Raw genomic sequence first — 25,089 nt, forward strand, 5'->3', positions numbered from 1 at the left:
CTATCTGTGTGCGATGTGAAGCAGAATGAAAAAAACAACAACAATAAAACTGGAAATTTTGTAAGAATTTATTGAAGTCAAGTAATCAGTATACGGTGTAGAACTGTACCTGTTTCTTAGAGGCTTCTCCAAACTATTGACCAAGCTGAAATGTAATTAGTGTTAGATGATTGACAGATTGGAATATGAGGGTCTGGTGTAATCCCATAACTGTACTGTTAGAGAGTGACAGAGAGAACATTATTGTAACAATAATGAAGAAGGGGAAAAAAATTGAGTTCAGATAATTGACGTTCAGATAATCAATGTCTTACTGCATTATATAATCCTTCTTGGAAACATTTATAAGCTGTAATGACTAAGTATTCTTAATGGATGCTAGTGTACTGTATATTTAAATTTACTGTTGCTTTTTGGAAGATTGTTTCTGCATATTGTTATGGGAGAAGGGTTTTTTGATAAAAATATACAGATATTCATCCAAAAATAAAACCAGTTTGTTTTTACAGATTTTATTGGCTGTAAGTCTTTATATGAACAGTTTGGTGATGATTGAATTTGATACAAGTATATTTTATAGATGTGCTTTTGCTGCTCGTATGATAGGGAACTTATCACCGGTACATACACCTCTGAAGTCATCTAAAGACACATCCCATACTGCTATTCCACCCAAAGATTTAGTTTTTGTGTATGCTGCTTTGTAACCAGCTGTATCAGGATCCTCATAAGCTGCCCATACTCCTCCTTCAGAAGTTGCTGAGTCTGGAAGTCTAAATCCATAAGATCCCAGTTTGTTGGAAGGATCAGTGACTCTGCGTAGTGTGTGAGTTGTACCCTTAGTGACAGGATTGATTGCAATACAAATTTCTGCATAGGACATCAGTCCAGGAGTCTTGGTGTAAGGTCCTTCTTCTCCAGGACCATCTGCTGGTGTGGGAGGTACACCTGAGATTTTGCTCTCAGCTGTCAGTTTCCATGTTCGTGCAAATGTGGGAATACCCATAATGATCTTGCTCCCTGAAATATTGAATGTTTCAATTAACTCTTCAATTGGTACACTATATTATGAACAAATATTTGGGTGCAGTCATAATATGTATACAGGATTATGGGAATATTGTAGAAGGGAAGAGAAACTTATGAACCGTCCATTAATTTTTAATTAAATATTTGTCTTCAGAAATGATATGAAAAATTCTAATTTATTTCCCTTTCTATTGTATGTTTTTTACTAGTTCCACCAGTAGAACAGAATACATCCTAGGAATCTTTTAATCTTTTATAATTTTGTTGATATATAGGGCAGAGAAATTACAGAGCAAGTTTGCTACATGGTATGAGTTGTGCAACTATGGAGGGTTTGATACACACCATTGAAAGATGATTTTCTATGCTTTTCTATTTTCACACTGGGCAACAGGCCTTTATTATTAAGTCCACTGGCGCTACTTTCCCAGTCTTAGCCCTTTCTCAGCCTGTATATATGTTAGTAGAAGGTATAAAACCATAATAAAAATATATGTACACTGGCATATAATATCTTAGTACATAGAAGCTCTGACTGTGGAGTGATGGATTCAGATCCCCTGGAATAATAGTATGATTTAACTTTAATGTTCCAAGCGATTCTATGATGACTTACCATATTGTTAAGGTTCATAGACACTTCTTTTTTGTATTTAACATGATTGCTTATTGAAGTATCATTCGCACACATTTTGAAATGCAATCTGCAGCTCAGCACCCACAGTAAATGGAAATAAATTTGTACCTGTGACTCATATATTTCTTTCAATCACTCAATCAGTCAACCAATCAATGTCACTACTGATCTGCATTTAGTGCAGTCGCCCAAGTGGCAGATTCCCTATCTGTTGTTTTCCTAGCCTTTTCAAATGATTTCAAAGAAATTGGAAATTTAATGAACGCCTGCCTTGGTAATTTATTCCAGTCCCTAACTCCTCTTCGTATAAACAAATATTTGCCCCAATTTGTCCTCTTGAATTCCAGCTTTATCTTCATATTGTGATCTTTCCTAGTTTTAAAAACACCACTCAAACTTATTCATGTCCTGATGTCATTCCATGCCATCTCTCCACTGACAGCTCAGAACATACCACTTAGTAGAGCAGCTCGCCTCTTTTCTCCCAAGTCTTCCCAGCCCAAACTCTGCAAGATTTTCATAACACTACTCTTTTGTCGGAAATCATCCAGAACAAATCGAGCTGCTTTACTTTGGATTTTTTCCAGTTCTTGAATCAGGTAATCCTGATCAGGGACCCATACACTGGAACCATACTCTAGTTGTCTACCAGAGACTTGTATGCCCTCTCCTTTACATCCTTACTACAACCCCTAAATACCTTCAGATTTGTACCCTTTATTTACAATCCCATTTATGTGATTACCCCAGTGAAGATCTTTCCTTATATTAAAACCTAGGTAATTACAGCAATCCCCAAGCACACTCAAGCTGCAATTGGAAATAAAATCAATTCATCATAGAAATGGTTTGTATTGCTGGAAAGCAAATAAAATTAAGCTTTACAGACTATGAATCTCATGTTAAATCCGTAATGATGGTTGAGCTTCTTACAAAATTGTACAAAAACTTTTTTAATCCTCCTAGTCAATACTATATATATATATGTTGTTGTTGTTGTTGTTGTTGTTTGAGTCATCAGTCCATAGACTGGTTTGATGCAGCTCTCCATGCCACCCTATCCTGTGCTAACCTTTTCATTTCTATGTAACTATTGCATCCTACATCTGCTCTAATCTGCTTGTCATATTCATACCTTGGTCTACCCCTACCGTTCTTACCACCTACACTTCCTTCAAAAACCAACTGAACAAGTCCTGGGTGTCTTAAGATGTGTCCTATCATTCTATCTCTTCTTCTCTTCAAATTTAGCCAAATCGATCTCCTCTCACCAATTTGATTCAGTATCTCTTCATTCGTGATTCGATCTATCCATCTCACCTTCAGCATTCTTCTGTAACACCACATTTCAAAAGCTTCTATTCTCTTTCTTTCTGAGCCAGTTATCGTCCATGTTTCATTTCCATACAATGCCTTGCTCCACACGAAAGTCTTCAAAAACATCTTTCTAATTCCGATATCAATGTTTGAAGTGAGCAAATTTCTTTTCTTAAGAAAGCTCTTCCTTGCTTGTGCTAGTCTGCATTTTATGTCCTCCTTACTTCTGCCATCGTTAGTTATTTTACTACCCAAGTAACAATATTCATCTACTTACTTTAAGACTTCGTTTCCTAATCTAATATTTCCTACATCACCTGCCTTCGTTCGACTGCACTCCATTATTTTTGTTTTGGACTTGTTTATTTTCATCTTGTACTCCTTACCCAAAACTTCGTCCATACCATTCAGCAACTTCTCGAGATCTTCTGCAGTCTCAGATAAAATAACAATATCATCGGCAAATCTCAAGGTTTTGATTTCCTCTCCTTGGACTGTGATATATATATTATTAAGCAACCCACCAAGAACAAGAGATTTGAATAATTGAGAAATAGATAAAAATACTAGATCAATAAAAGAACATGTTTTTGCTAATTTCAGCCCAAAACCATAATAAACAAGACAAATGTGAGGAAAGAAATCTGAGCAAGGTGAAAACGGAGGAGATGAACACAACTATTAGTAAGCATGTACAGGTACACTTTTCTCAGGTGCAGTGGCTATCCACAGGGAAGATGAATCATTATAGCTATCAGCCTCGAGACTGTGAAACAAGAAGAATTCCATCTTTACAATTGAACTTATTGTGTTCCTTGGACTTCAGTTTGTGATTTATTGATTTGTTAAAAGCAGAAAAATGAATAACTGAAAGAATTTGGGCAATAAACCTTACCTGAAACACCTTGCTCCAGCCACCATCTGATATTGCCATCAGCCGTGGACTCTGCATCTCTGCCTCCGCCTGGATAAAGGGCGGCGGGATAGTCTGCTTCATCGCTGTTGCGCTCAGGAGTTTTAAAATCAAATGTCATGAGATTAATGAAGTCCACATACTTGGGAATTTCCTTGGCTTCATAGTAGAGCTGCAATACAAAATAAGTGATGCTAAGCTTTATACACTTACGAGCAGTTGAATCAGAGATAATTAGACAGTAGTGTGTAGCACCCATTTTGTCTGGATGATGGTTGTGATGTAGTGTGACATAGTCTCCACAACACACTGCAAGTGTTGGAGTGACCACTGCACAGCCTCGCACAATGCATCGAGAGTCCAGGGTGCGCGCATCGCATCCTGTTCGTGTGCGATAGGATTGAGGCAGGTTGACTTTGGGAGTTAGACAAGCATCCTCATATCCACGGAGTGTTCATCGAACGAATTGGCCACAGTTCAGGAGCTATGGCTCGGTGCATTGTCATGCTGTAGGTACTGGAAGTGAACAGATGGGTGGACATGATCTGTCTCATTGGTGGGTCTTCCAGGGCCCCCATTTCACCCCATGTGAACAGGCCCAATACCACCAGCCTGAACTCTGCCCTGTTGGCGATGCTCTCTTACCCCACCTTCAGTGTGTACCAACTGGTACCTCGACTCATCTGTCCAGGCGACCTTTTACTTTATGTCGAGAGTCCAACGGTGGCGTTCCCATGCCCACATCAATCTATGTGTCTTGTGATGTTGTTTATACAAAAACAGAACTCCAAGAAAAATGACAATGGGCAAAGAATACCTGTGTGAGATTCATATGTAATTTGAATTTCTCTGATAACTTTACCCGGTCTTATGTTGACCTCGGTTGCTACACCTCGAAGATACCTTGACAACATTGCAGCAAACACTTCCCCTGCAGCAATTTCATAGCCTTTCAGAACATCATGATAAAAATACCAGAACGCTGAATACGATACTGTGTTAACTCAGATCTTCAACCTACAGCAACTCAGTAACTGGTGTGGCCATGAATGGAACCTCCTTCCACTGGAAATCAGAATATTGAACCATGGAAGTTTTAAACAAATGTGCTCAAAATATCTCCATGGAATGAACTTGTAAAATGACTTCTTTTGCTTCATTCTTGACCTCATATTATTACTACCATCATCACCATGGGGGCATGGTTAGTTCACCAGCTTAGCTGCTGGCTTCCCACCTGGAAGGCCGAGATTCGAATCCCGGTCGATCCTGGATTGAGATTTTCATCTCAAAAACACATGGTGTCAGGAAGGGCATTCAGCCTTAAAACCCTGGTCAAAACCAAAATGAACCTGCATGTCTGCAGTGATCCTAGAAATACTGGGATAAGCTGAAGTAAAGTTTATCATCGTCATCATCATTTCTAAAATTAAACTAAATCGTGGTAGTATTACTTAGCTGTGATTCCTTTTTAACATTAGATTATAAATTACAGTACAATTATCAAGGTGGTTGTTGTTGTTATTATTATTACCGAGTGAGTTGGCCATGCAGTTAGGGTCTCGTAGCTCTGAGCTTGTGTTCGAATTCCACTGTCGGTAGCCCTGAAGTTTCCCATTTTTACACCAGGCAAATGTTGGGACTGTACCTGCCGCTTGCTTCCCATTCCTAGCCCTTTCCTCACTGAAAACCTTCACTGCGTTAGTGTGACATTAATGACTGGAAACATCCTCATTACTATTACTAATAATGTAGAAAACTTCCTTGTGAACAGTCTAGACGCAGAGCAAAGTTCTCTGTAAAATGTAGAGTTTCACCTCTAAAATTACGGGCCATGAAAGCATCAGTGTTAATATTGTTATTATTTCTGTTAATTCGTACAGATGTATTAGATCATTATTGTATTTTATATTTTGTATATTATGCAGTATACTAGATTTTAAAAAAAAGTATGGTAGTGTAGGAATTAGATTCAGATTTTATGTTACTAGTGTACTGAGTGTGACAGGGTCAAGTGCCCATAAGTTTGCCAGGTAAAATAAATTATACCTATCTATCTACTCTGGTAATATTAAAGAAGGGTTATTTTGCCTTCTTTATCTGTTTTTCTTATTATCTGACATTTCCCACATCAAGATAGAAGATGTGTCAAGATGTCCCCTCATTGAGTGCCGATGCCTGCAAATCCTTCCGATTTACCCAGAAACTTTCCGTTTTTTAACTTGTCTTCCGGTTTTTCAATTTATTTTTAATTCTCCTATTTTTGACCAATATAACCTCCAGTACGGTCAATACTCTTCTCCTAGGATAAAGGATAAATCCTTATGTGCTTGTGTAATTTACCCAGTCTCATTTTCAAGCGTATTTATTTGATGCTTACCGAGCTCGATAGCTGCAGTCACTTAAGTGCAGTCAGTATCCAGTATTCAGGAGATAGTAGGTTCGAACCCCACTGTCAGCAGCCCTGAAAATGGTTTTCCGTGGTTTCCCATTTTCACACCAGGCAAATGCTGGGGCTGTACCTTAATTAAGGCCACGGTCGCTTCCTTGCCACTCCTAGTCCTTCCTTGTCCCATCGTCGCCATAAGACCTATCTGCGTCGGTGCGACGTAAAGCAACTAGAAAATAATAATAATAAAATAAAATTTAAATTTAAAAAATTGATGCTTTATTTTGCAACTGTATCATCCGTCACCTTCGTGTATTGTGTTTCTGCTCGCTACAGCAGTGTGTGTGCTTTACGGCTGGGGATTTGGGATGGCAATCGTCCTACAAGTAAGGGAGTCTTAACGCACACTAGCGACTCAGTTAATCAGGATGAAAGAATGAGTTTGTTGTTGTGTGATTTGTGCGTTATTAACACCGTTTCTGTGCGTAATTTCGTTGGAATTGTAGACCGCGCGTTCTGTGCTCTTCCCCCTGTCATATCTTAATAATCTGTGAGACACAGCGATCTGTTTTGTATGTGGGCGTTTCGCATATTTCAGTGCATTTTTATTCATTCTTATGAGTTGCGTGTGTTTCAGGGAGTTGTGTCGGTGACAGCTTCTGGTATTTTCTTTTCAGATTGTGGCCAAAAAACATAACAAACGTTATCTCCAAGTGTTCAGAGATACCTATAAAATTAAATTTCCGTTCATTTGTCCGGCTCCATGGCTAAATGGTTAGCAGGCTGGCCTTCGGTCAAGGGGTCCCCGGTTCGATTCCCAGCAGGGTTTGGAATTTTAACCATCATTGGTTAATTTCGCTGGCACGAGGTCTGGGTGTATGTGTCGTCTTCATCTTCATTTCATCCCCATCTCGCCACGCAGGTCGCCTACGGGAGTCAAATCAAAAGACCTGCACCTGGCGAGCCGACCTTGTCCTCGGACACTCCCAGCCCTAAAAGCCATTTGCCATTTCATTTCCGTTCATTTTACAGTCTAATAAAGGAACTATGCATTTTGTTGCGTGTGTTGGTATGGTATAAATATTATTATTCGTATGTATGTGTCATAAATGAGAGTCATTAGGTACCTTTTCTTGTAAACCTTTTTATGTTTTTTTAGTTTAAGATTTTAAATTTAATGGTCAATTCACATTGTAACTGTAGATATGTATGCCTTTTATCCTGTCCTTTTTTCACTTAGACCATGGTGCAATATATTTGATGAAATCCAAGAATTAAAAATATCTTCCTATTTTTGATTTCTAAAAGTTGGCAGCTCTGCTTCCAGGTGAAGGTAGGAAGCAGCAACAGGGATTTAGAAGAAGTGAAAATGATGAGGAATGAAGATTGTCCTTGTCTTCTCTTTCTGTTGCTTCCTCTGTCTTAATAATGCTCACCATAGATGGGACAATCATTTAGCATGTGCAACTTGTTACTGAGGCACTTGATCGACATAGGACTTGTGACGTAGGCTCTCTGAGACCCTTCGCAGTTTCATTTTTTTTTTTTCATTATTACTGCACTTCATTTGATCGATTCCTTTTCACTTAAAAACCAAGTATCAGGTCAGTATTAAAAACGTAGACTGCCGACAGATCCACAAAGCCTTTAAACATTGCTTTGACCTCCACATCTTCAATCCCATTTCTACGTCCATCTCTTTTCAGCTCCACTGAGCTCCTTTCTGTTTCTTTGCTTCATCAGAGGAGCACGTTCAACACTCTTGACAGATCTTCAGTCGTAATTCAGGAAGTGCAGGATAAATAGAGGAAAAGGGAAGAAATACGGCTCGTAAAAAATTAGGAATACAGGAGAAAGAATCCCAAGTGTCAAGTCAAGTTTTATATAGAGATAGGAACATAAAAAGACAAACATAATGGGAGATCAGCATGGGAAGAGGGAGCAACAGAACATCATCAGTCCTATAGCCATCTCTATGAGCATTGCTGCAATGTACATATTTCCTTTGAAAACTCTACTTTTAATATTTGTTTCTAGTGGTGACAGTCTCAGGCAATCCAAGTCTACAAGGAATGGAAATGAACAAATAAATGACAAATCAAGTTGTGAATATAAAGATAGAAACATTGATAAACTGAATGATGCCTCAGGTGTCGGAAACGACGGAAGGACAATGATAATCTCCACATATACAGGTTGGTCAAGAAAACAATGTGAACCTGGAGCACGAGCATTAGAGGGTTGGTCGTACTGGTAATTAATTTGAAAAAGAATAATACGATACCTCGCACCTTTCTTATTTTATCAGCTTCTGAAGTTAGCCGATCGATCACTTTACGAGGCGATGTTGCTAAATCTCCATGTGACTTAAAACGGGCTTGAGGGCCTAACAGTGGGTGTCACCGAAGTGTACTTGGAGCTCTGAGTTTAAATCCCCAAGCCGGTCTTCAGTCATGTGCAAATTTAGCAACACTGCATCTCAAAGCGATCTGATTGGCTAAATTGAGAGGCTGATAAAATGACAACGGTACGAGATATTGAATTATCTTTTTCAAATTATTTATCAGTTTGACCAACCTTCTAACGCTCGTGTACACGGTTTACGTTGTTTCCGACCACCCTGCTCTTCTCAGCCCTCGACAAGCATATTCCCAGCTTCATCAGGAGTCTTGGGTCTTCATGTTGGAAATGTAGGGTGTTCATGTTCCATTCCTTTCTTTCTATATACTTGACTTGTTTTTTCACTTGCCATTACTTATGTTGGCCCATTGGCTTCCTTTTCTCCTTGTATGTTTGTCCGATCTTCCTAGCCTTTATATTCCCCTTTCTGTCTTTCTTTTTGTTCTACTCTTCCCGCATCAAGACTGAAGATATGAGAAGATATGGATGTAGATTGTCCGTGTCTCCGTCGTCCAATGTTGTGTTCCCCCTATTCTTTCTATCCATGGCCTGATTCAACTTTAAATGTAATGTGCTAAACAGAAGAGAAGAACCAGTTTAAGAAATTGGGTTTTACAAACCGATTCATTGACATTGGGCAGAACTGTTGCAGTCAGAAGGAGGTTGTCAGGTTTGAGAGATTTCTGCAAATCCTTTACTAATTTAGTGAAGCCCTCACGATGTTCCTCGGCTTTCTCGTCTTTATGGCTGTGAGCATAGCCGAATGTTTTCTTAATGCCGTGCCACAATGAACCTGAAACAAATAAGGTATTTCTATTTATTGATGAAGTGTGCTTTTTGAGGTTGTGAGTCAATCATTTTCTTATAGAATATGCAATGATGAATTCTCTTTTGAAACTTCAGAACTGTCAAACTTGCTGTCAGCTGAACAGTCCTGTTTTTCTCAGTTCAAATATTTAAAGCCTGCAAAATTAAATGTATTGCAGCATGGGTTCAAAAAGTCGCTAATCACTCAATCAGTCACTACTGATCTGCATTTAGGGCAGTCGCCCAGGTGGTAGATTCCCTATGTGTTGTTTTCCTAGCCTTTCCTTAAATGAAATCAAAGAAATTGGAAATTTATTGAACATCTCCCTTGGTAAGTCCATTATTATTGGTATTGCATACCACTTAGTCGAGCAGCTCTTCTTCTTTCTCCCAAGTCTTCATCCAAACAATAGTCAAATAAGTACTTCAGATGTGGTACTAACTCCCAACCCATTATCTTTAGTATATCCCCAGAAATCTGATCAATTCCAACCGCTTTTCTAGTTTTCAACTTTTGTATCTTGGTTGAGGCTCTAGTCATGGGGAATTCCATCATTAGACATGTGAGGAAAGTATGTGGAGGAAAGGGAACCAGGGTAGAGTCTTATCCAGAATTAGGTTGAGGCAGATTTTGAGGAAAGTAGAAGAGAAGGAGGAGGGGAAGGAGAAGGTGGTAATGTTTCACGTTGATACCAACAACGTATGGCAAGCTGATACAAGTACCATTAGTTTTTGATGTGATGGAGAATTCAGATCAGCCTCGCCAGTTCTCCTTATAATGCAAGGTTTTGTACAAGGTTTGAATGCAATATTTTTTGATTTCTAGTTAATTTCACCAAAAAATATGCAAATTCCTTAAAGGCTAACATTTCAATAATACATAGGTTGGTTTTTAAGGTTTGGCAACGATGCTCCAGTGCAGCCGTACAACGGTGCCAGACTTTGTCATTCTTATCAAAGGTTGCTGACCTGCACCCCCTCCCTCAGAGCATATGACTCACTCTTTCCTCTCCACATCCATTCACAGTGGCCAGGTGAAGATGCGCAGTTGTGAGCAAGCGCTCATGAAAGACAGTTGTGATGTTTTCCAAGTTTGAACAGAGAAGCTGGTTAAAAATCAAGAGTACTAGAAGTCATACGGCATTGCAGTGTTACCAAGGATTGCGAGACGTGTACGGTGCAACTGTGTTTACCTTACACAATGTTAGCAAGGTGGGTTGCAGCCTTCCGACAAGGACGCAAACATGCGTTGGACATGCCTTGATCTGGTTACCAACCAGTAAGTAATAATAATAATTGTATGGCCTCAGCTACCGTGTGCAAACATTTCAATTTGACGCCATCTGGCTGTCTGCTCGTCAATTTCGACGTTCCGTTTCACTCTAGGCCCCCGCTAGATGGCAGACCGAGTAAACCGAAACTCTCTTGGGCGTCTATGGCTGAGATTTAATTAATTTTGTCGGGTAAACACCAAATGTGTCACCAGAGATCTTTTACATGCCAACATCGTACGACATGGAGTGTCGAATGGACTTTTTTCTGCCCTTCAAAAATCCGACTACCTCTGCCGGGTTTGAACCCGCTATCTTGGGATCCGGAGGCCGACACTCTACCGCTGATCCACAGAGGCAGCTAACCAGTAAGTGACGAACATGTACAAACCATGTCCGTGTTCGTGGGGAGCAATTGGAATGCAACGTTTCATGACTTAGTGCAAGATACAGGACTGGCGCATTCCCTGTGCTTCACATTCTGAAGGACTGCCTGAATATGGGGAAAATTGCATCACAATGGATTCTGCATGAGTTAACAGACATGTAGAAATGGCTACTATATGATGCTACTTGTACGCACTTGCAGTGTTACGAGCGCGAAGAAGAGGGCTTACGGTGTATCATTGCCATTTATGATACCTGGGCAAAGTCTTACAAACCACAGCTGAAACATCAGTCAAAAGAGTGGTATCATCACGGGTCACCATGAAACAAATCGGTTTGGCAGGCTCCCACCAGTGTGACGGCAATGCTGATTCTTGCCTATGATTGGGAAGGTGTGATCTTAACACATACCATTCCCCCAGGCCAGACCGTTAATGCAACTTACTACTGTTAATTTTTGTTGCAAAACAATCTGCGAGCAGCTCTGAGAAGGAAACAGCAACACTTCATAGATAATCCACCCATCATTCTGTATGACAGCGCTAGAGCACACACAGCATGAGTTGTGTCTGAATTGTTCTCGCTGGGGCTAGGGTGGGGGAGTTCTCTATCACCCCCATACGCTCCGGATTTAAGCCCCTGTTACTTTGATCTAATCCCTAAGATGAAGGAGCCACTATGCATGTATGTATGCTGTGTATGAATAAATAAAGTAGTTGCCAAAACTTCAAAATCAACCCTTGTATTAGTACAACACATCAAGACACTTAGTTTATACTGAACTTTCAACGTGGAAATATCTCCACCAAAAAGGAACTCAAACATTATTTAGGGTGAAACAAAGGATCACCTTACCCAGAGTTCCACGGTCTTTCTTCTTTTTCATTCCTGGGAATTCCCACGCCAGGTCTAGGCCATCAAAACCATACTGTTTCATTAGAGTCTTGGCAGAACTGATGAATGCTGAACGCCGGTCAGACTCCTCCAGCTGATAAAAGAAAGACAATCTGGTATTAGAATTGACCAGACATAATTTGTATATTGTATGAAGAAAATGATAGAAGGCTGAAAAGAAAACAAAAGAGGATAATATATGCTCAAACAGTTGCCTAATAGAAAGCTGTTTTATTCTGAGCGAGCAGTGAGAATTGTAGTTGCGTTGTGAGATATTTCAACAGTTCACCTACCATAAGGTAAACTATGTTCAGACAGTCTGATGATCGAGTGGAAGTTATTTCTCTTTATGTTGGTGGGGGCGTATGTTCAGTGTGCAGTCTTCTTTTCGGATAAATAGTACTGCAGTTACTGGGCAAAAGTGAATCATCGTCAGTATGGAGTTTAACATGAAGTTTATCACATGTAATGGTAAGCCCTGTGTAATTATTGCACTTCATTCAGGATATAGTGGGTTAAAATCCAACTATCAGCAGCAGGTTTTCTGTGGTTTACCATTTTCACACTAGGCAAATTATAACTCTCACTGCAGCAGTCAACTTTTGTCGACTGACTTTGATGTAGTGTTCACTGCAGCAGTTGACTTTAGATGATTCAGTGTTTTTCTATTACTGCATGTTTATGCATCACTTTGGGGGTATACTGAGCTATATGGTGTATTTGTTGTCATCCGCCAACATTCTTATCTGTACAGCCCCATGCTAGTGAGCAGCCATGAGCACACGGAATAACATTAATAATGACAGTGAAGAAATATATCACATGCAAGTGTTAGATATTGAAAGGTATATTTTTACATGGTGCTGCATGTGGCGGTCATATACTTCGGAAATGTTGAAAATGTATACCTGTCTTTGAATAGGTAGAGCAAAGAAGTTTTATTGAATTGAGCATCATACATTGGACCACAAGGGCAATAAATGGATGGATTTCATAGGTATTCGTGTTGTGTGTTTTGTCTTAAAATTCATAAATAATCGCTTCTTAATACTTCATAAATTTCTTGGTTTAATTATGCAGTTAATGATCCATGTGTTGCAAGAAATGCTGCAGTGAAAGAAGACTATGGTCCTTGGCCTTTCCCATCCCATCATTACTGAAAAATCTGAGTTAGTGAGATGTTAAATCACTGAAATGGCGTATGGCTTTTAGTGCCGGGAGTGTCCGAGGACATGTTCGGCTCGCCAGATGCAGGTCTTTTGATTTGACACCCGTAGGTGACCTGTGCGTCGTGATGAGGATGAAATGATGATGAAGATGACACGTACACCCAGCCCCCGTGCCAGCGAAATTAACCAATTAAGGTTAAAATTCCCGACCCTGCTAGGAATCGAACCCGGGACCCCTGTGACCAAAGGCCAGCACGCTAACCATTTAGCCATGGAGCCGGACGTTAAATCACTAGTAGCTGGGTACCGGAAGACTCTGTTTAAGTGCAAGCCTTCTCCTGTGAGACTAAAAGTTGTTGGAATATTTATTTGTTTCAATAGCCACTCTTTGAGATTGTCCTCAAGTTTACCATCAGTCGTTAATTGTAGACAGCCACCTATCGTTAAGAGTTGACAGCTTCTATTTTGGGTGTTCCATTATACCTTGCCTTACTAACAGACACAACACAGCTGACCAACGAGTGGTCTTAAGTTGAGTTTTGGGTAATTCTTTTTATCAAAAAACTTGTTTAGTTGGAAAGAAAATGTCATTTATTTCACGTTTCAACTTAGGAGAATTTACCCAGTTTTCATATAATTATGATAAAGCTGGTCATGACTTGCCATTTTCCAGAGGCTGTATGTGATATTATGATTTAAGTTCCCACTAAAATCACTACAGTACAGAATATAAGAAGGCAGTCGTGGAATTTATAACTATACAGATTCTGGCACATGCATTAAGCTAACTACATATTCACCTTCTTATATTAATAGCTGTTGATATGTCTGTTTCCTCTCTTTAGATGTTTTTCTCCCGAAATGATTGTTTCTGAATTACTCTAAGAATGTCTCATAATTGTCTTTCCTACTGAATTATAAAAATAATAAAATAAAGTACTTGAGTAAGAATTATTCTCATAAATTTTTATCTTGGCTTTCAAGATTTCAAATGAGTTGCTTGTATAACTTAACAGTTATCCAGGGAAGTGCTGAAAAATGTGTAATGACCTCTTCTTTCATTTAAAACAGATGTGCCATGAAAGTGAAGAAAATAGGGAAATAAATAATCAAATGGTATTGTTAAACTCAATGCTGGATCTTGTGGGGGGATGGGCTGACCGAAGTAGAGCTGCTTTGTGATACTGCGCAGTTGCTGCTAGGCTTAGTAGTTGTTTTTTAATGAATTTTAAAAATGTGACCGTGTGAAAAAATGAATCTATTAAATCAGTGCTGGGCTATGCATGGGTGTCACATTGCTGAAAAAAATTAATAAAGAATTCCAGACAAACTTTTTATTGATTTTTTTTGGGGGGGGGGGGAGAAATGAAGTTAACAATTGATAATTGTTATTTATAATTTTAGTAGTTAAAATTTTTTTTAATAACAATTGTGTGGTTATTTTCTACATTATTCTTTATAACATGTTTATAGTGGCCTTTTCCTTAATTCTTATAATTTCCATCTGAGTGTCTTAATTACCATTATAGGCGAGTTGCATACAATTGTTTATGCTCAACGATAATTATAACTCCATTTTTTAAATATTCATAAATTTCGTCGAGATGTCACTTGGCAGTTGAGTTTACTGAACAGAGATCATGCGCTGGGTTATTGATTTTCTGTGAGTGGATCAGAGATCTTCACAATGTCATACGTTTTCAAAGCTTTGATAGAACGTTATCATAACCTAGCTTTTATTTCAAATACGAATTGTTTATTGTACAGTTGGTGAAGTGAATTTACGGGAATGTGCCGTGTGGTTGTGAGGTGCATGGATGTTAATATGTGTCTCCGACATGTTTGGTTTTGGGAACAAGTGCGAAGCTAGTGCGGTGCTATCCTTGCAAAGCTAGTGCATTGAGTGCAGGTGCAATGCTATCCTTACCTAATTGGTCAAACAGTTGTATCATAATGAAAATCTGAACTCTGATTGGTGGAGAACCTGTATCATAATGATACTTGAACTGTAATGAGCCTCATTAAGTTTCAGTTTTCTGGCATATAATATTTGTATTTCGGCATTGTTGAGCATAAAGTATATAATTGTTCATAAGAACTTGTCCATTAATCACTACATTTTCTGTGAATGTAATGTAATTTTGGTACCATTAAACAACTGCTGATTTTTATTTTATAAGCCTGTTAATATCCATGTAGTCATATTAAAACAATTTTTAGTTTAAAAAACATTAATGCGAGAATTGACACCTCCCTCCCTAGATCCAGCACTGGTTGAACTGGTAATTTGTAGTAGATAGCCATACTGCAAATTTATGCGGATCTTATATTGAATTTATAGGTTTATGTAACAGTTACCAGTTTCAAATATTTCTCTGGTTCATCTACATCTGCTCCTCCTCCAACTGAGAGTAGAACAGACAGTCCAGGATGTCGTTTCTTCAGGGTTGTGATGGCTCGGTAGTTGCCTTTTCCTGAGTCTAGATCCAGCTGCTCGTCCAGAGCTCCAACATGGTAGTTGGAGGCATCAACTTTAGCATAGCCATAAATAAGGTGTGTGCAATAAGTCAAACTGGGTTCAATATCAGCTGGCAACATTTTTCCAGGTCCTTCGGAAGAACACAAAAACAAATTTCATTTTTAGGAGACATTGCAAGGCAAACAAGGTGTGCTATAAAGAACATCTTACCAACATACTTTCTTTGAAATTTATTACATCATTATGTTCTCTTAACTGAACAATGGTAGGAAAGTATGCTGTTCATAATGGTAATGGATAAAAATTTGGAAGGAGACAAATGAAATATGGTGACACAGAGTGGAAGGTGATGATATTGGTGGTCTGGGGAGCAAATAGAGAGGAAACAGAATCAACTGGATATATTCAGTGGGCATACTGCTAAATATGGAATGAAAATAAGCGTGGTGCTGACTGGAAGAAAAAGTGCTGTAAACACTGGGGACAAGACCTTGAAATTGTGGAAAGCTTGAAATACTTGGCAAGTAACTGATCCAGGATTGGACCTAGAGATCAGTGAAAAAATACAACTGGAAAATGCATTTTATTTGACTGTGAGGAACTTGATCTTGAAGAAGGAAGTGTGAAGCGGTGATGTATAATTTTTATTATTGCCCCATACTGACATATGCAGCAGACTCTGCTGAACAGTGACCATCACCAGAGGGTCCCGGGTTCCATTCCTGGCCGGGCTGCGCATTTTAATACGTACAATTAATTCCGTTGACTTGGGGACTGGGTGTTTGATTTGTTAATGTGATCATATTTTCTCTAATCTGACAGCGGGACGCATAGCAATAGTCAGAACTTCGCAACCCTAACATCCCTTTAATCGTACAACATTGTGTGTATTTATTATTTCATTTTTAACTGGTAATGCAAATGGAAAAACCATAGGCCTGCATATCTGTTTACTATAAACATAAGTCAAAATTATTACATTATTTAATGAAATAACACAGCTGTGTATATGACTCTTTACCTATTTACTATAAACATAAGATGACTTGCGTTTTCCAACAATACGGAACAAATTGGCATCCCAACAAAACCTCTCAGGAGACCAGGACAAAAGGTTGAACATCTGGTCACTTTATATTGTCCGAATCCTTTCCTCTTCATATGCACACAACATGTTACACCACCAATCACCACAGAAACACGCAATAGTCCAACAGAGACCCGGACACTGACGAAAGGACAGGAGAGTAATATCCAGACCAAGGAGATGAAATTTTTGAGATGGTCAAAAAAAGGATAGAGTAAGAAATGAGGATGTAAGGAGGGAAATCAGTGCTGGAAGGCTTTCCAGCAGAATTTAAAGGAAATAAGCTGAGATGGTTTAGACGTGCTCTGGGAATGGAAGAGGGAAGCATGCTCAAGTGGATGATGAGGCTAAGGTTGGAGGAAGGAGAACAAGAGGTAGACTCAGATTTGATCGTTCCCTAGATTAAAACACAGAACAGTACAAGTTAAGTCAAGTCCATCATTTACACTGCTTGTTATAAAACAAGTACAAGAACAACTTGATGCTGTATAGTATGAAAATCAGGAGAGAAAAGCAACACCATGGTGATATCAAGGGGTGAAAGGCATTTGAAAATTGGTGGTCATAGCCTTGAAATTGTTGACAGTTTCAAATACGTAGGGAGCGAATACAAGACTGGACATGGAGATTAGCAAGAGGGCAATGGATTCTACCTGAGTGTAAGAGACCTTGTCTGGAATAAGGAGAGAATGCACAAAATGTAGCTGAGACCTGGACAGTGACAAGTAGGGAGGAGAGTAGAATTCAAGCCAGTACCTAAAAAGTAGAAGAAGATGCAAGAAAGGAGGTTGGAATGGAGAACCTAAATAAGAGAACTGATAGGAGTAAACTAAGATGGTTTGGACATGTAAACAGGATGGAGGAGGAAAAAATACCAAAACAGATGGCGGTGATGAAGTTTGTGGGAAAGGGAGTGAGAGGGAGGCCTAAAAGATGGTAGATTGAGTCAGTAAAGAGGAGATCAAGAAGAAGAAACCTGGAGTGGGAAAAAATGATGGAGGGTGGAGAAAGGAAGAGGAAGATAATGTAGCTGTGCAACTGGGCCTAAGGAGCAGCAATGATGGCTGGGTTAGAGGAAGACTGTAAAGTACAAATAATGTCATGACTTAACTGTGTAACTCTGGTATTGTATTCAGAGGAGCAGGTGTCAGTTATTTGCCTTGTGTATTGGAAGAATAGTTTGGAACTTGCAAATCAAATATCATGGTAATTATTCAGTTGCTTTAGTTTGTTGCCTATAGTTTTAGTCTAGTCATATGTGTCAAATTATACTGATTCTGGATTTGCAATATAAATATCTGAAGTCTATACTTATTCTGTTCAAATGAATCAAGTCTTGTGTGATGACTACCAAATTATGCATCTAGTATTAAATTTTATGTTAAAAATTATTACATAACATATCAGTTATTTTTGTAACAAAGGTGAATGAGGCCCCTTCCTACAATTATGCTATTAAATCATATATAGAAACATAGAAACACGGAGTAGGATAAACAAACGACAGCTCACTGTGGAAACAACAAACTTGAAAAGATCTTCGTGTCTAAATAGACAGGCTCTGGCAGGCAGAAATGTTGAGTTGCCTGTGATATTATCGATGGATTCTACTGCCTCCACCCTCAAGGTTAGCCTATGAACACAAAATTCCACTATCGCTAAAATCATTTGCAATTAAAGAGGATTATTAGTATTAGTCGGTGTTATTTCAAACTGCTCAAATACATCAGCCTTGATGATAGAGTTATTGACATGTAAAAGAATGCGGGACAAAATTCCGGCTCGGCTCCTCCAAAAACCGTTAATTTGTGGACTGTAAGCCAATAACATTTTTATCTTGGGAACGTAAGTTAGTGACCACAGGGTACCCAGTTGAGTCTACCATTTATTCCACCTGCTTGTATCCGGATCTTTCCGATCTAAGTCCCCTGGACAATTCTTCTTCTCTTTCGACTCCGATGGTATTAGGTTTGTGTGCCTGGGACGTCTTTCATTTTCACACCCTTTTGCCGATACCCTCATTCTATGAAGGATCAGACCTCTCCTCATTTCACTTGTTGTGAGGAAATGGTTGCCTAGTTGCCCTTACAACAGTAAACATGTAGCCCAAGTACCTACTTTCGGTTGCTTTTCTCTTGTCATCCATTCATAGAGCCTTCTTTGAATCAACGATATATAAACATATTAAGATAATTACTGCCCATTCCTCCCGTTCCACCTCCATCACTCCTGCAGCACATTGGCCTCTCACCGCTGGGTTCCGTGGTTCAAATCTTGGTCACTCCATGTGAGATTTGTGCTGGACAAAGTTAAGGTGGGGCAGGTTTTTCTCTGGATACTCCACTTTTCCTTGTCATCACTCATTCCAGCAACACTCTCCAACATCATTTCATTTCATCTGATAGTCATTCATCATTGCCCCAGAGGATTGCGACAGGCTTCGACAGCCGGTACATTTCCTATCCTCGCTGCTAGATGGGGGTTTATTCCATTCCTGACCCGGTCGAATGACTGGAAATGGGCTGTGGATTATCGTCATCCTCCCGTACCCTCTTAAAGTGAAAACTCTCATCACAGAAGCCTCATTAATGTTTTACAGGGGCAGTGAGTACTTTTTGCTTTAGTCCTGTCTAGCTTATAATTTTGATTTGTACCTATATTTATTCTCTGACCAAATTTTATTTTCCTAATGTTCACTCGTTTCCTTCTACAATGAATCTAAATAATTTATGTTAGTATGGTAATGGTTAAGGAAATACCTTCTATCATGCAAAGAGGCTCTCTTTTTGCCTACTCAGTCTAGATTATGATTCATTGGGTCACTAATAGCTCTGTTTCATAATTTCTGATCACTGCTGCTGACCTTATTGGTGCAGTCGATTGGCCGTTGTCCTCTTCCAAGGAAAGCGGGTTCGATCCCAGCTAAAGTCAGTAGCATATGATAGCATTTAAATGCAACTTCCAGCATGTTAAAGAATGCATCTGAGACAAATCCATAACAATTGAAGGAACGTTGAGAAAATATTATTATTATTATTATTATTATTATTATTATTATTATTATTATTATTATTATTTCTTTCTTGCCTAATCTGTTTACCCTCCAGGGTCAGTTTTTCCCTCGGACTCAGCGAGGGCCCCGCCTCTACCGTCTCAAGGGCAGTCTCCTGGAGTGTGAAACTTTGGGTCAGGGGGATAAAACTGGGAAGGAGGCCTCACCTGCTAAGCTGAACAGGGGCCTTGATGGGGGATGGGAAGATTGGAAAGGATAGACAAGGAAGAGAGAAGGAAGCGGCATTGGCCTTAAATTAGGTACCATCCTGGCATTTGCCTAGAGGAGAAGTGAGAAACTATGGAAAACTACTTTGAGGATAGCTGAGGAGGGAATTTATCCCCCATCTAGTCGGTTGACCTCCCGAGGCTGAGTGGATCCTGTTCCAGCCCTCGTACCACTTTTCAAATTTCGTGGCAGAGCCGGGAATCGAACCCGGACCTCCGGGGGGTGGCAGCTAATCACGCTAACCACTACACCATTATTATTATTATTATTGTTACATCCATTTAGAAAGGCTCGGCTTGTGCCGGTAACATAATGGGTCGTCCCCAACACTTCTACAACTCTGCGTTTCGCTAAACTATTGCGCAATTTCCTATACACGACGGACGCCGTCCACCCTCATTGGAGGGTCTGCACGAGGTTATTAACAGCCACGTGAGATTGTTGTCAATAGATTTTCAACAGCGATCTTCATTCGTCTTTTCCCTACCAGCATTGACATTGTCTCTGAAGCTGTAATTTTCATACCATACTCCCCACATTTGCTTTTCTTCTATATTTATTATGTTCTCTTTCAGCGTGAGCTAAGGATTGCAATAATATCAGAGTCATTCCGTTTGTTACGCTTTGTTCTACAATATTGATAGATCTGGTCTTTACCCGTAGGCCCATCCAAAATATTCCTGGCTAGCAACCACTTTTTGTTTACATGCTACTTGTCATTTCGGGTGCCTTGAAGGACTGTTGCTATGGGACCTCTAGTTTTACTTAATCACAAGAACATGCCTTTTCATTTAAAAAATTGAGGAAGTTTGGGTCACGTAGCTATCAGCTTGCATTCGGGAGATAGTAGGTTCGAACCCCACTGTCGGCAACCCTGAAGATGGTTTTCCATTTTCACACCTGGCTGTACCTTCATCGCTGTAAGACACCTATCTGTGTCGATGTGATGCAAAGCAAATGTTAAAAATGAAACAGTTTCAAAAATCGGTTGTGCCTCGGCTGGTGTGTGGTTAGAAAAGTACTTGGAGGTGCCTCAGTAGAGCTGCACCACCTCACCCCTATTATCTATTCTTCGGATTATTTCTTCTAATAACGTCTCAAGGTTTTTATCTAATTCGTATATTCTGAATTCATACACTTCTATCCGTTTCCAGGTAGATTCCACTTCGTTGCAGTGCAGTTGCATATCTTCATAATCGAGAATTCAATCAATGTCAGTCCATTCTTTAAAGACTTTTTCGGAATTCAGTGATATACAAAGTACTTATGAAGTCAGCCATCACTTATCTATTGCCAGGGTGAAACCCAGTTCTTCCAAAGAGTACCAACAAATTACTTTGCAGTTGAGGGATTAATTCTCTTTCTTTCTTTCTTTCTTTCTTTCTTTTTTCTTTCTTTCTTTCTTTCTTTCTTTCTTTCTTTCTTTCTTAATCTGTTTACCCTCCAGGTCGGATTTTCCCTCGGACTCGAGGGATCCTACCTCTATCGCCTCAAGGGATCGCGAGACATTGGGCCGCATACAACTAGGGGGAGGACCAGTACCTCGTCCAGACGGCTTCACCTGCTATGCTAAACAGGGGCCTTGTGGACGGAGGGGAAGCGATTGGAAGGTATAGACAAGGAAGATGGAAGGAAGCGGCCGTGGCCGTAAGTTAGGCACCTCGGCATTTGCCTACAGGAGAAATGGGAAACCACGCAAAACCACTTCGAGGATGGCTGAGGTGGGAATCGAACCCACCTGTACTCAGTTGACCTCCCGAGGCTGAGTGGACCCTGTTCCAGTCCTCGGACTATTTTTCAAATTTCGTGGCAGAGCCGGAAATCGAACCCGGGCCTCCGGGGGTGGCAGCTAATCTCGCTAACGACTACAAGAGGGATTAATTCAAAGTATTTATTTCCATACTTGCACTGAAATCGAAAGTATCTACTTTTTCTATTAGCTTCATTTTTCATTTTTTCAAACTAACTTTCAAATAACCTTCAAGCCCGCCTGGTGGCCATGATCGTTGAGGCGCTGAAGTCTAAAACGGTCCGACACCTAGGTTAGCCGGTTCGAATCCCGTTGGTCGAAAACATTTTCACCATCAGAATGTTGGCCGGCAGGGTAGGGGAGATGGTGGTATACAGTTTCTAATCACTAGATTGCGTGGCAAAATCCTGGATTAAATTCCAAACCTCTCCGCAGTGCTCATATGGAGTGAGGATTGATGGTGATCCGTCGGATGGAGACGTTAAGCCTTGAGCATACCCCTTGGTGCTATTCGACAGGAGTAGGCTATATGCCGGCACCGGCTTTCACCCTCTCCCTACTATCATATATATCACGTCATTCATTTCATCTCATCTCTGATGAGGTTGACGTCAGGAAAGGCATCCGGTCGTAAAAACCCGCCACGACAGATTCATCTCACCTCATACCCGACCCCGTTGGAAAACGGGACAAGAGTTGGACAAACAACCACCTTCAAATAACCTCCGGTTTTGTTTCCCATTCTGACATCGAAATCAGCCTGATCCTTCTAACTTTGTCTACTAGACTACACGTTGTAATAATGAAAGAGATAGCACGTTTCCTCCCGTGTGTTTCTCTTAGGCATGGGACATCGTATTCTCTGTGAGTGTATGTAAGTCAAATACCTTAACTGAATTCCGAAAACTCTGTAGTGAAATAGCATTTTCATGGAGTGCTTTCACACCCGATATTACACTAAACATACGACTGGAACTCTTAATGACTAAGACTCTCGGTGATTGTTGTTTTAAGGGGAAAGACAACGTGATTATCAATCCTCAATATCTCAGACCCAGTGAGAAGTGGATGTAACTGCTTGTCAAATAACTACATATACCGTACTGTACTTAAACTAATACAGGCACAGGATCTCAGCAAATCTCGTATATACCGGTACCTTTAAGTATTCTTCGTTTATGATCACTATAATATAGTATATTTTTTAAAATTTGTTTTTCGTCGCACCGAACCGTGCGGTTAGGGTCGCGCAGCTGTGAGCTTTCATTTGGGAGATAGTGGGTTCGAACCCCGTTGTCGGCAGCCCTGAAGATGGTTTTCCGTGGTTTCCCATTTTCACACCAGGCAAATGCTAGGGCTGTAGGCCTACCTTAATTAAGGCCACGACCGCTTCCCGCCTACTCCTAGCCCTTTCATATCCTATCGTCGCCATAAAACCTGTGTCGGTGCGACGTAAAGCATATTGTGAAAAAAAAAAGGTTAATACTTTATAATTGGAAATCGTACTATAAGTCTACCAGCTGCAATCAGGATCACGGTACCAATATGTGGTCTAATGTTCACATTTTATGCTTTCGAATTTTTATTATTTAATAGTTGCTCACTTACCTTCCCTGTAGAAAGATCGGCTGTCATAGTAGCACAACACTCTGTTAGCTGTCGTTTGTTTTGGGAGGCCAACGATGGCCACCACACACAACAGTAACCATTGGACGCCCATGTTTATACGGGCAACGGTAGATCGCTTTCTAATTCCTCTCCTCTTGACGACTGGAAGTGAAGTGAACCGAGTGCGGAAAGTAAGATGCCTGCCCAGTCCGCTCTTGTGTTCGGCCAATGGCGATCGTGGGTATGTGCTTCTCTTTCCCACGTACCACTCCTCCAAACATTTCTCCTTACCTGCTGAAATTCGACCTATCGTCATTGTGCCTGAAAATACCTCTATGAACGATGTTGTCGGAGAAATACTAAGCCACGGCACTTGTGATTAAGAACAAGAAGAATATTCTTTGATGAAAAATGAAATGGCGTCTATATAACTAATAAAATGGGAGTGTCCGAGGACAAGTTCGGCTCGCCAGATGCAGGTCTTTTGATTTGACGCCCGTAGGAGGATGAAATGATGATGAAGACGACACATACGCTCAGCCCCCGTGCCAGCGAAATTAACCAATTAAAGTCAAAATTCCCGACCCTGCCGGTAATCAAACCCGGGACACCTGTGGCCAAAGGCCAGCACGCTAACTATTTAGCCATGGAGCCTGGCATATTCTTTGATGTAAGTTGCTTAATATTGAACCTTTGACGATAGAATCTGACCGTCCTGATTTCTAAGCTCAATGATTGGTGATAAGAGAAAGTTGTGTTGTCAGAAAGTGAGCGGAGGAGAGTTAAAGTGGGAGAAGTTCGGAAATTTACCTCTTATTATTTATTTTGTTTACGAAGTTTTTATCTTATTTGAATTTCTTTTGCTATTGCAGAAAGCCGCAAGACAAAGATTAGTCTACCATCTGCAATAAAAATAAGTTATAGAAAATTTTACACGAAGAAAATGTACTGTTCGATATTTGTTTTTATATCCACACAGACAGTTATTCTTAATGAACAGTATAAAATGACTCCGCAGAATTTCTGTGGACCTTTTTAATACAAGAGGGGCCACTTCTTGGCTTGATTATTTATAAATTTAAAATGACTTGCAAAAATGAATGAATGTCTTTGGATTAGCTCCATGGTTGCTGATCATTAAGTCAAATAGACTTTCTCCAAAGCGTATTTCTTTTCGAAATATTCTGCTGTCGCTTTCGCCGTCTTTTTCTCGCGGATAATTTCTGTAAACCAACTAATGAGAGAAATCTCTCCTGAGGTCTAGTATTAGCGAGTGTTGGAAAGTACTGTATTTTAATCTCCAGTTTTCTGGCACATCTGTTGTGAGACGAGTGCACAGACACCGAGGAGGAATTATTCTTAGAGGGAGTTACAACAATAAAAATAAAATGAATTATTGGTAATGAGCCGAAGTAGGGAAAAATTTTCTTGCCATGAGTGGGCGACTACCTTTTTTCCTTAATCGAACGCTTAGTCCCGCGGCGTCCTTCTCCTTTCAAGCTCTACGAGTGGGCAACAATTTCCTTTCTTGCACCATTCTTATGGGTGACTATTTATCTAGAGCCGTGCTACAGTGCCTATACCACCTTTCGGTCCTACTTAGCAATCAAGAAAATTCAATGTTCGAACAATATCTCAGGGAATAAGTTACATCAGCATTCCTTTTTACCGT

The 25,089-nt window shown here is 39.9% G+C and overlaps 1 protein-coding gene across 1 annotated transcript; it reads right to left on the bottom strand.

Annotated features, from left to right (window-relative positions):
• Positions 1-496: 496 nt before the first annotated feature.
• LOC136875371 (chitinase-like protein EN03) lies at positions 497-23,748 on the bottom strand. The gene is made up of 6 exons (XM_067148924.2): positions 23,418-23,748; positions 15,572-15,822; positions 12,006-12,138; positions 9,306-9,478; positions 3,879-4,068; positions 497-1,020 (listed from the first exon to the last, which is right to left on the bottom strand). Exons 1-6 carry the CDS (start codon positions 23,731-23,733, stop codon positions 575-577), a joined length of 1,509 nt encoding a protein of 502 aa, XP_067005025.1. The 5' UTR covers positions 23,734-23,748; the 3' UTR covers positions 497-574.
• Between the last annotated feature and the right edge of the window lie 1,341 nt (positions 23,749-25,089).

This window comes from Anabrus simplex, chromosome 6 (genome assembly GCF_040414725.1).
Source record: "Anabrus simplex isolate iqAnaSimp1 chromosome 6, ASM4041472v1, whole genome shotgun sequence".
In the NCBI taxonomy this organism is placed as follows: Eukaryota; Metazoa; Arthropoda; class Insecta; order Orthoptera; family Tettigoniidae; genus Anabrus; species Anabrus simplex.